The sequence below is a fragment of the Tenrec ecaudatus genome, chromosome 7, assembly GCF_050624435.1.
Source record: "Tenrec ecaudatus isolate mTenEca1 chromosome 7, mTenEca1.hap1, whole genome shotgun sequence".
Classification (NCBI taxonomy): Eukaryota; Metazoa; Chordata; class Mammalia; order Afrosoricida; family Tenrecidae; genus Tenrec; species Tenrec ecaudatus.
Genome location: NC_134536.1, coordinates 32,459,390 through 32,472,089, shown reverse-complemented (window position 1 = coordinate 32,472,089; position 12,700 = coordinate 32,459,390). Strand labels below are relative to the sequence as shown.

At 45.4% G+C, this 12,700-nt stretch overlaps 1 protein-coding gene across 1 annotated transcript in view; it reads right to left on the bottom strand.

Annotated features, from left to right (window-relative positions):
- MAP3K5 (mitogen-activated protein kinase kinase kinase 5) overlaps nucleotides 1–12,700 on the bottom strand; it is a 233,375-nt gene that overhangs the window by 97,306 nt on the left and 123,369 nt on the right. Inside the window, exon 8 of the mRNA XM_075554484.1 lies at nucleotides 889–1,001. Within this exon, the coding sequence (XP_075410599.1) occupies nucleotides 889–1,001 (113 nt within the window). The remainder of the gene's footprint in view (nucleotides 1–888; nucleotides 1,002–12,700) is intronic.

Sequence of the window (12,700 nt, the reverse complement as noted above, 5' to 3'; positions counted from 1 at the left end):
ATTGGACCCTAGCCCGACAGAGTGGATCAGATTCAGGTCAAGCACTGTGGGTGACCTCCCAGGCAGCAGTTCTCAATCTGAGGGTTGCAACCCCATTGGGGTCGAACGACCCTTTCACAGGAGTCACCCGATTCATCACAGTAGCAAAATGACAGGGATGAAGTAGCAACAAAAATGATCTTATGGTTGGGGGGTCACCACAACACGAGGAACCGTATGAAAGGGTCGAGGCATTAGTAAGGTTGAGAACCACTGCCCTAGAGGCCGTGTGTTTCATATTCCTTGTGTCAGGAGGCAGTGTCCCACCCCGCTATCAGTGATGCTGAGCAGACAACTGGCCATCAGGCCCGCCCGTGGGAAGGGATGCTCGTCCCTTGGTGACGAACAAGCGATCTGGGAGTGGCACGGTGGTACCATGTGCATATGCGCGTCACAGGCCGGGCAGCCCCACCGAGCAGCCCCTCTCTGCGCACGTGGGGTCACCGCCGATCCAACTTGATGACAACCAACCACACAGACAACGGACTGCAGCACGAGCTTCACCCACTGACTGCGGGGAACGGGGCCTCTCCTGAGCAGGACGCGTTTTCTACTTTAGAAGCTCAGAAAGGAAAGCATCCTGTTACCTTTCATACCGCTTACTTTAAGTTAGGGTGGGGGGGGCACTTTTAGAAACGGGGAATACATTGACCATTGAATTTCACCCTCCTATCAGGTTTCTGCCCCAGAGGGTGAGATACTATGAAAATATAATTTTTTAGAAAGAAGAAAATGTAATAACCCCGTCCCCTTCTCTCCCCCACCAGGAAGTCAGAGCTGGTCTTTCTTCTCGGCACCCAATTGGGTTCCGTGTCTGGGTTTCCATGTGAAACAACAAGCCCCATTTACCAACTTTCCGGAGCTCAAAGGAAGATTCAAACTGGTGCCCAGCTGCCAGGAGGAGGACCGCGTAATTGATTCCTGACTGTAGTGTTGGCTCAGATTCAAATGCCTTTTTGAACCTACAAAAAAAACACAAACGCACAAGTTCACTTTCTCAGTCACGAAACCCTGGGTGTGTAACAGCTTCTGTTTACATAACTCCAGTGCCTGAGTAAGTAAAAATATTCCACTGGCCTTCACCCCAGATTCTGGTGTGCTATTTGATTTAGGATTTAATGCTTAAGCAACTGCCTTCCCCCAGCTCCACGGCATTCTCCCCCTGAATTCACCCTTGCCCAGCTACTGCCAGCCTTCTTAAAATCTTCTCAGCAATCTACCAAAGATCTGTGAATGTGTGTTTGTATGTGTTTGTAGGCAGTAAAATTTTTTTTAAAAAATGAGAACCTGCACATATTAAAAAGAAGTTCATTTCTTGGTGTTCTTCTTTAAATTCTTAAAATATATAAAACACTGAGGGTGAACATTTAAAAACATATCAAAGAATAGTTCTATAAGACTAGGGGCATTCTCTCACCAGAACAGAGAGAGGTGATTATAAAAATCCCAAATATTTGAATATTGGGCTACTCGCTTCTGAAGAGCCTAGGGGCCAGAGAAGAAATCACACTGAAAACCAGAGCATTTGAATTGAATCACAATAAAAGGCTCAATGTGGTAAAATTCGTGGGATGCAAAATAACTTATGCTTTTAAATGTATATTTTGGAAATGAAGCATGGTTGCTAGATCAAAGCTCTAAGCTTCCCTTTAGCGCAAGCATACCGTACTAGCCCCAAAGTAGACAAATGGAGACAACAGTGAATTAAAAAGAATAGAACAGAAACCAATGAATGAGAAAGCAGATGCACAGTAGAGAAAATCAATAGTGTCAAAGGTTTGTTCTTTGAAAAGATTAATACAACCGATAATAGATGACTGCTCGTCAGAAAAAGAAAGAGCGAGAGAGAGGGGAGAGCGGGGACGGAGGAGAAGGTCTGACCTACAGTAGAAGAGTCCGAGATCCACACTTAAGAATGAGGAGAACGTACGCTCCTCCCTTACCAACAGCCAAGAGGAGAGAAGGGACATGCACAGAAGCTCATAGAAGATACAAACAACCCATCCACTTTCTTTCTTTTGAATCATTTTATTGGGAGCTCGTACGACTCTTATCACAATCCATCATCCATCCATCCATCCATCGTGTCAAGAACATAGTACATTTGTTGCCATCATCATTCTCAAATATTTTCTTCCTACTTGAGCCCTTGATATCACCTCATTTTTCCCCTCCCTCTCAAACACTCGATAATTTATAAATTATTATTATTTTGTCATGTCTTACACTGTCCGATGTCTCTCTTCACCCACTTTTCTGTTGTGCGTTCCCCCAAGGAAGGGGGCTATATATAGATAACTGTGATCCGTTCCCCGTTTCTCCGCCACTTTATCCTTCCCCTCCTGGTATTGCTACCCTCATTATTGGTCCTGAGGGGTTTGTCTCTCCTGGATTCCCTGTGTTTCCACTTCTTATCTGTACCAGTGTACATCCTCTGATCTAGCCGGATTTGTAAGGTAGAATTGGGATCATGATAGTGGGGTGTGGGGGAGGAAACATTAGTGAACTAGAGGAAAGCTGCATGTTTCATAGGTACTATACTGCACCCTGACTGGCTGGTCTCCTCCCTGAAACCCTTCTGTAAGGGGATGTCCATTTGCCTACAGATGGGCTTTGGGTCTCCACTTTGCACTCCCCTTCATTCACAATGATTTCTTTTTCTTTGATGCCTGATACCTAATCCTATCGACAACTCCTGATCACACAGGCTGGTGTGCTTCTCCCATGTGGGCTTGGTTGCTTCTGAGCTAGATGGCCGCTTTTTTATCTTCAAGCCTTTAAGACCCCAGACACTATATTTTTTGGTAGCCGGCCACCATCAGTTTTCTTCATCACATTTGCTTATACACCCACTTTGTCTTCAGCAATCGTGTCGGGAAGTTGAGCATCATGGAATGCCAGTTTAATAGAACAAAATGTTCTTGCATTGAGGGAGTACTTGAGTAGAGGCCCAATGTCCATCTGCTACCTCAATACTAAACCTATAAATATATGCACATAGATCTCTTTCCCCATTGTCATATGTAAATATATTTATATATACATATGTACATGCCTGTATTTAGCCCTCTATAAATGCCCTTTGCTTCCTAGCTCTCTCCCATCCACTTTCTTCAGTGTTCGGAACCCTGATTTTGGTCAAAGCATAGGATCAGAACGCTACATCCTTGGACCACATTGGTGATTTGCACAGCACCTTCACTGTGCTACATCTTAATATTATTGGAATCCACTACTTTATCATAACAATCTGAGGAATAGATATATAATTCCCTGGTACCTACATGGCGACTTCCATGAGCACTTCCTTTCACTTACTGCTGGGGAGAAAGGAGCTTCCTCTCCATCTGTGAGTACCATTCAGTAACAGCAACAATGATGGTCCTAATCCTGGTCATCATTTCTCTTGTCCCATCCCAAGCTCCTAATTTCTTCTCTGTTTTCTTGAAGGAGCCTTGCTGGCACAGTGGTTATGCACTGGGTAGTTAACCACAAGGTCAATAGTTCAAAACTACCAGCCAACCGCTCCTCAGGAGACAGATGAGGCATTCTACTCCCTACTCCTGTAAAGGGTTAAGCATCTCAGAAACCCACAAGGGCCATCGGAATAGACGTAATAGGTGTGCAAACTCAATGAGATATTTTCTTTAAGATTCAAACTACATAAAAGTACCAGGCCCTCTCTATGTGAAACTAATGAAATGGAATATTCTCTATCCAGTTTCACGAAAGATGATGTTTTCAGGTTGAGTTGCACTGCAATCTCGAGCAACTGGAAAATCCCAGTGGCAGGGAGCTCCAGCTCCTGCTCCTGCCACCGTTCTGGGACAGTGGCCCATTTCTGTTCCACTCTGAACGAGTGACCCTCCTTGGGAAATGGCACACTTTCCAAAGGCTCCAAGCTTTGGGTTAGGTTGCACATGAACCAAGACGTGGCCGAACCCGGGGTTATGTGGTGGGGATCATTTCCTACAGGGGGGATAACGCAGCCCTGGTAGTGCAATAGTTAAAGGCTGCTTGGATGGATCCCAGCGCTCTCTGGAAGACAGACTTGGTGAGCTCCAATGAAACTGGCAGTCACTTCGGGGGTCACCCTCTTGAAGCTGTGTTATATGTTTCTCGGTACATGATACCAGGGTAGAAGATCCTATAGGGGCAGCCACTAGAATAAGGGGCTTGGGGGACAGGGCGTACAGTGGTGTGGGGAGGGGGGTCAAAGGGAGAGGACGTCAAGGAGTCCAGGAAGGAAAAGAATGTGTGGAAGCTGACGTGGGAGCCGTTGTACATGCTGCTGGATGCGACGGAACTATGGAATGATATACGGATTAACTTCAATGAGTAATAATTAGTTAAAATTAATTACATAACTCTTGAGAACTGATAGAAATACTCTGAGGATGTTCTAGGACGCCACAGGAAGTTTCCCTGAGTTCAAACTGACTGAAGTCAAAGTGCTGACCCAACAGCACTCGCAAGACCAGGTCAGGGACCTGGGGGCGCAGTATCAAGTGGGAGCAGCTACTGGAACCCATCAGCTGCTAGAAGGAGAGCAGACCGCGCCGTCTGCTTGTGTATACCTTACAGTGTAGGAAACCCTGCGGAGCAGTGCCGACCTGTCCTTCGGGGCTGCTACGAGTCTAAGTGGACTTGGCAGCAAACACCAACCAACCAAAACGGGGAGGTATTTTCAGCATGCACTGCTTGCTGTATGAGAAGTGGGTGGCTTCAATGAACCAACACTTTCCTCTCGGTCTCTGGCGGTGGGTAGCCACCGCTGACTCGCTTCTGATTCCTGGTACCCCCAAGGCTAACAGACGGAAGCAGCGCCTAGTTGTGTACCGACCTCGCCATCGCTGTTACACTGGGCCCACTGTGGCAGAGGCTGTGTCCGCTTGTGTCATTGAGGGGCTCTCTCTTTGTAGCTGACCCTCCTTTACCAAGCATGCTGTCCTCCCAGGGGTTGTTCCCTCGGGATAGCACATCCCAGGCATGAGAGACGAAGTCTTAACATCTTCACTACCAAACAGCATTCTGGCGAAGCTTCTTCCAAGCCAGATTCCTTCATTCTTCAGGCAGTCAGCGATATAGTCAACATTGTACACCAACAACATCATCCAAATGCATCAATTCTTCCCCTGTCTTCCCTAATTATTGTCCAGCTTTCCAACAGAAAACACCAGGACTCGGCTCAGGGAAACCTTGGTTCGCAAAATGACATCTTTACGCTTTGCCACTTTAAAGATGTCTTTGGACGCAGATCTGCCCAATGCAACACATTGTTAGATGTTTTAACTGCTGCATTTCTGAGTGCTGGTTGTGTCTCCAAGTAAAACAAACATTTTGGAAACTTCGATCTGTTTCCCCATTTACCATTACGTTGTCTTTGGTCCAGCTGTGGATTTTTATTTTCTTTACATTGAGGCATGAGCCATACTACATGTCTTTGAATTACAATACCGATGAAGAACACTGAATATACCATGGATGGCTAAGAAAATACTGACCCGAGAAAGATACCATGTTTGGTCACAACAGATTCTTTGATGCCTAAAGAACAACTAGGTGTGAGGCCTCCAGCATAGTATTTCCGGGTCTCCCAGCTCTTTAAGTTAAATGGAATGATCTCCAGTGTACCAGGAATGTGAAGCTCAGAATTTAAGGCACATGGCTTAGAAGGGGCTAAGCTGCAGCATTACCTGCTTCTGACAGATCCCAAAGCTTGAGCCCTTTTCTCTGCATCGTTGCTCTCTACTCTGCGGTATGTGTGCTGTCTTTCAGTTGTTGTTTCCAACCCCCCACCCCCATTTCCTATCGTTTTCTTTCTTTTTTTAGTAAGAGGAAATTGGGAGACATAGGAAAACCCAAAAGGAGCAGGAAAAGCCGAGAAAAACTGTGTAAGGGATAAAGTGTACATAAAATAGAATGGGACTTTTCATAAACTATATTGGGTCAGTCTCACTAGACTGAATGTTCATATTTCAAAGAGCAGTTGTCTTGGCAATACTTATGAAATGAATCCAAGGGAATGCACCAGAGAAGGTGTACGCCTTGAAATATCATCGTTTCACAAGGATGAGGATCAATGGATATTAAAAAAATGTAGAAAGCCCTTGCCTAAGGAAATCTATAAACATTGATTAGCAGGGCAAAAGTATCTATAAATATAGAAGATTGGTTAGTCATGATGAAAGGGAAAGTAAAGACTTAATGAAATGAATCTTATGGAGGGAATTAGACATTCATATTTTCAGGAGAATTTTACAATTAAATAATGGACATGGAGTTATTTCCATTAAATTTTTTCCTTTCTATTTACTTATAAGTATTTGTTGAGGGAAGAAATTTATATTTAATTCAGTACTTCATTTATAACAAACACATTCTCATTCAAGCTTTCCAAGCAATAGTCTTCTGGTCCAAGGACTGGCTGCCTATTATAACATAAAACTCACAAAGGAGAAATCACCATTTCTTTTCTTTCTTTTTTTTTTTAAAGTTTTTCTATTTTCTTTTTAAAAAATCATTTTATTAGGGGCTCATACAACTCTTAGCACAATCCATACGTACATCAATTGTGTAAAGCACATTTGTACATTCACTGCCCTCGTTATTCTCAAAACATTTGCTCTCCACCTAAGCCCCTGGCATCAGCTCTCATTTTCCCCCTCCCTCCCAGGTCCCCACTCCCTCATGAACTCTTGATAATTTATAAATTATTATTTTGTCATATCTTGCTCTGTACGACGTCTCCCTTCACCCACTTTTGCGTTGTCCGTCCCCCAGGGAAGTCACATGTAGATCCTTGTAGTCGGTTCCCTCTTTCCGATCCACCCTCCCTCTACACTCCCAGTATCGCCACTCACACCATCGGTCCTGAAGGGATCATCCACCTTGGATTCCCTGTATTTCCAGTTCCTATCTGTACCAGTGTACATCCTCTGGTCTAGCCAGACTTGCAAGGTAGAATTGAGATCATGATAGTGGGGAGGCAGAAGGGGGGTGGAGGAAGTATTTAGGAACTAGAGGAAAGTTATATTTTTCATCGTTCTACATCGCACTCTGACTGGCTCATCTCTTCCCCGAGACCGTTCTGTAAGGGGATGTCCAGTGGCCTACAAATGGGCTTTGGGACTCCACTCTGCACTCCCCCCCTCGTTCACGATGATAAGATTTTTTATTCTGATGATGCCTGATACCTGATCCCTTCGATACCTCATGATCACACAGTCTGGTATGCTTCTTTTTTGTGGGCTTTGGAGTCTGGGGTCTTAAAGGCTAGAAGTCACTATTTCTAACTACCATATATACTCAAATATAAGCCGACCTGAGTATAAGCCGAGATACCTAATTATTACCTGGGAAACCAGAAAAACGGATTGACTCGAGTATAAGCCTAGGGTGGGAAATGCAGGATGTGAATTAAGACAGAGACCAGAGGGGAGAGACGGAGCGCAGCCACAGACACATCCTTACCAGTTCAGCTGCCGGGGTAAGTGAATCACTATGGGTGTTTCTGCGAATTGGAGCTGTCCACGTCATAGGACGGCTCTGATTGGTTAGATGTGAGTAAACAAACTTTCAAAGCCCTGCAGTGTCAGTGGGGCTTTGAATGAACAGCAGTGGTACGGCAATCACTCGCGAGATGTTACACCTCGCTGGGGTGCCACTGACCCATGTATAAGCCGAACCCCAGTTTTTCAGCACATTTTTTTGTGCTGAAAAACTTGGCTTATACATGAGTATATACAGTATATTCTTCTACTATTTAACTAGACACACTTCTAAAAAAATAGGTAATCATGTTATATGTATAACTCCTCTCTTACATGACATTCTATCAAGATACACGTCACTATTCAGTAGTCTCAAGCCCATGCTTTGGAAGACAGCCCACCACAAGGGGATGTTATTCTTGTCCAACAATTTTCCCCAATTGGGGGCACGTGGTTTCTTTTAGTGTCGGGTCGCCATAAAATTCAGAGGAGCGAACATTTTTGAAAATATCAATTTCCTTTTGTATTTGCTATTTCTTTAGGATAGCTCCAAAAGATAAAATTGCATCAGAATAAAAAGGCATGAATTATTGTAAGCCTTTTGAAATACATTGTTTTCCTGGAAGGTCTCATGAATGTACATTCCCAGGAGTGACCTTCTCATTGCACCAGGCTGAAACAATATTCTCATCTCTCTCTCTTTTTATTTTTTTTATTTATTTTATTTTTTCTCTCTCTCTTTTTAAAGATTATTTTACTGGGAGCCCATACAACTCTTATCACAATCCATCCATCCACTGTGTCAAGCATATTTATACATTTGTTGCCATCATCGTTCTCAAAAAATTTGTGTTCTACTTGAGGCCTTGGTAACAGGTCATTTTTTCCTCTCCCTCCCCACCTCTCCTCCCTCATGAACCTTGATAATTTGTAAATTACTATTATTTTGTCATGTCTTACACTGTCCGATGTCTCCCTTAACCCACTTTTCTGTTGTCCATTCCCCAGGGAGGGGGTTATATGTAGATCCTTGTAATCGATTGCCCCTTTCTACCCGACCTTTCCTCCACCCTCCCGGTATTGCCACTCATACCACTGGTCCTGAAGGGATCATCTGTCCTGGATTCTTTGTGTTTCCAGTTCCTATCTGTACCAGTGTACATCTTCTGGTCTAACCAGATTTGTAAGGTAGAATTGGGATCATGATAGTGGGGGGAGGGGAGGAGGAAGCATTTAGGAACTAGAGGAAAGTTGTATGTTTCATCGTTGCTCACTGCACCCTGACTGGCTCGTCTCCTCCGCGTGACCCTTCTGTAAGGGGATGTCCATCCATCGTATCAAGCACGTTCCTCTTTGTCAACACCACCCAAAAAAAGGGTGTAACTCGAGATATTAACTTTCCCTATTTGATGAGTCCCAATAAGGTAATATTTTCATGTTTATCATCAATCTATTTTCATCCTTCCCTCGCTGCCATCACATCAAGCCTGGCTCATAGCGACACCTCTAGGGGACAGGGTAGAACTGCTCTTGTGGGTTTCTGAGCCTGTGACTCTTTATAGGACAAGAACGCCATGTTCATTCTCCCTCAGAGCTACTGGTGGTTTTGAACTACTCAACTTGGGGTTAGCTGTCCAACATGTAACCCACTATGCCACCAGGGCTCCTCCTTCCAAGAACAGACAATTCTCTCAGAGTAACACACGAAAAATCCAAGCCACTGTCCTAAAGCCAGTTGCAGCTCATAGTGATCCAGTAGGACAGAATAGAATGGCCAGTAGGGTTTCCAAAGTCGTAAATCTTTATGGAAGCCAACTCCAGACCCTTCTCCTGTGGAGCAGCTGGTGAGTTAGATAAAGCTGACCCATTAGCAGCCAAGCACTGAACCACGGTGCCACGAAGGCTCAAATTACAATGCCACACTCGTAGGTCACACAGCGTGGGAAGCAGACAGACCCAGCTGAGAGCGCTCTGAAGAGTCCGGGTGGAGGAAGGAGGGCGACGGTCGGTCGGTCAGCAGAGATGTAGAGTGGAGCGCTTTATGAGGGTGGGAAGACGGGGAAGCGTTGAGAAGTAAGGGAATGACTGTGGGGAAAGTCTAAACATTTAAGAACACAGCCCAACAATGATTTTTTTCTTGGTGTCTTGGTTTTGTTGACGTGTCCTGGGGTTGTATGGGCACTGATTCAGAAGGGTACATCAGCTAGGTCACATCAGCTCTGGTTTCTTAGATATGGCATTCCATTATATTTTCAGCTAATAGGTTACACTGATTTATTAACTGATCATCATAGTTTTAAATGGGAGAACTCTGACCCACAAATTACAGGAAAAAACAAGTCTAAGAAATATTTGAAAAAGCGTGAGGTATTAAGGGACTTCCACGGGAATGGTATATGGTATTTGGGCCCAGGGTGGCTAGTTGGTTACACATTGAGCTGCCAATCCTAAAGTCAGTGGTTCGAACCCACCAGTCATTCTATGGCTTTTAAAAGACATAAAAGTTTGGAAACCCAAAGTGACAGCTCTTGTCTATCCTATAGGGTCACCACGAGTTAGAATTGTTTAGATGGCAGTTTTTCTTTTTTGATATGGGAGGCTGTACAATATATATGAACTCTGACAAAGCCATTTTGGATTTCTGAACTTTTGAATCTCTATCGTACCAAACTCACTAGCAGACAGCCAATTATGACTCATGGTGACTCTATCAGACAGACTGGGGCTTCTCCTGTGGGTCTCTGAGGCTGTGAATCTCCGTGGGGCAGAAAGCTTCATCTTCCTCTTACAGAGTGGCTGGGACACTTGAATAGCTAGCCTTGCGGTTGACAGTCAAATACCTACAACGCTAGGCCATTAGGACTCTTTATTTATTGTATAGTAACTCTTATTTCGGGGCCCCTTCAAAGATAACAAATTGGACTGCCTGCTATTCAGTTCCTAAGAGAAGTAAAGTGATAGTTGGGAGAAATGCCAAGTTCATGTAGTTCGCCCTGTTCAAATACATATTTTGGATTAAAAGATACCATGTGAAGTAGAACTTGACCCCAAATATTTAGTACAATATAAACTACTTTAAATACAGCCCATGTGAATTTCCTCTATATCAGGCTAGCTAAAACTACATTAAAATATCCTGATTTTTCAATGACCGAGCAGAGGAGTCTGTGGCGTATGTTCTGAATATCAAAAGCTAGAGCGGACAGGAGAAAACTGGTGCCAGGTTTGGAATCACCATGTCAAACACCTACAGAAACGGGTCCCACATCTGAGGCACAAGCAGGTGTGTTGGTCAGTGTAGTGAATCACTACAAAGTAAACATTATGGGTCATCTACTAAGTAAAATGGACCCATCAGAGCAGCATATTCAGAGGCAAAGATTGATAGCGCGCCGGAAAGGCTCAGGAGCCGTTGCATCAGGTTTGGCTCACTAAGTGAAGTAACTTCTAGTCTTCCACACCTTGCGTCCTTTTCCGAATCTGGCAGCCATCTAGTGCTCCGGCTCATCCTTGGCCACAGAAGGCATGTCTCCTTGCTTCCCTTGGGCCTCCATGCCTGTGAGCCACGTTAGCAAGCCCCCACCGTGGCCCGAGATGTGTTCTCATTCTGGGGCTGCCGTGTGCTCATGCCATAAAAGAGCTCCATCCAATCCGTCCTCGGCTGAACACGGTATTAAATCAAGGCCAAAGCACAAAGCCCGTGTCCCTGAGCAGCTGCTCGCAAAGCAATCTCAGTACTCAGTGTTTTGCCCAAGATCTCAGGTCATTCTGGCCCGGCTGGTCCCACAGAAACCATCTGTACTGGGCTCCAACAAGCTGAATTACTGAGAATGATGCAAGCGGATAGTTCTAAAAATAAAATTGCCCCAAATGCAGAAGTACACATAATAGACACAATAAAGTGCTAAGCAAAACAAGGCCTAGGTCAGTGAGTGTGGGGGTGCTAGAACATCAGGGGAGATGAAGGGAGGAGGGAGGGGAGCCAGAATCTCAAAGACAAGGCAAAGGAAGACAGCAAACCTGGCAAAAAGAAAACCTGGCACTGGTATCTACTTGTATCTTGACTGGTTCGTTACGTAACTGCCAGAGTGAGGTCAACCCCATCAATAATGTAAAAACCCAATCTTCGTTAAGCACACAGTAGTGTTTGAACAGCACTGGAGAGTGACGTAAACGGACCAGAGGATAAGGCAGGGACTCTCTGTTCTTTCCTAAGTCACTGTGGAAAAATGAACACATGGATGCGCTACAAACAAACACAAAGCTTCTCGTTTCCTGGCTCTGTGCCTTGGGGGCTGTACGAAGGCAAGGCCATGATTATGCTAATGCAGTACAGGTACCTCATTTCCTCTCCAGGTTCTGAAATGACTTCCTATCTCCCCTTACGAACGAGACTGCCCTCACCTACAAAACCAAACGCAACGTCAAGAATTCACTACTCCCCAGGGCACCCACCCCGGCCAGCCTGGCACGTGCAATGAAAGCAGGGCCTGTGTAAGCACGCACACTTCAGTTTGAAACGAGCCTGTGCGCGACAGAAGAATTGAAGTCAGCGTCGCGTTTCCCTCCTTTTCCAGCCAGCAGTCCCTTGTGCAGCTGACACGTGGAAGTACGGAGGGTTCCCTGAGGCCGTGACCCTTCTCCCTTTGTCCTGTCCTCTTTCTTTTCCCTTCTGTTTGTGGAATGTAACACATAGGAAGAAAAACATATCCTATGTAGTTGCCTAGCCCATTCCCCTCCTCAAAACAGTGACAGTACCTTACGTCACTTTCCTCTGTCTCCCCCTTCCCTCCCTCTTTCCTCTGTCTCCCCCTTCCCTCCCTCTTTCCTCTGTCTCCCCCTTCCCTCCCTCTTTCCTCTGTCTCCCCCTTCCCTCCCTCTTTCCTCTGTCTCCCCCTTCCCTCCCTCTTTCCTCTGTCTCCCCCTTCCCTCCCTCTTTCCTCTGCCTCCCCCTTCCCTCCCTCTTTCCTCTGTCTCCCCCTTCCCTCCCTCTTTCCTCTGTCTCCCCCTTCCCTCCCTCTTTCCTCTGTCTCCCCCTTCCCTCCCTCTTTCCTCTGCCTCCCCCTTCCCTCCCTCTTTCCTCTGTCTCCCCCTTCCCTCCCTCTTCCCTTACCTTTTGTTCCTTCCCTCTGCCCCTCTCCCTTGGCCTCAGCCCCACCCTAATCTTT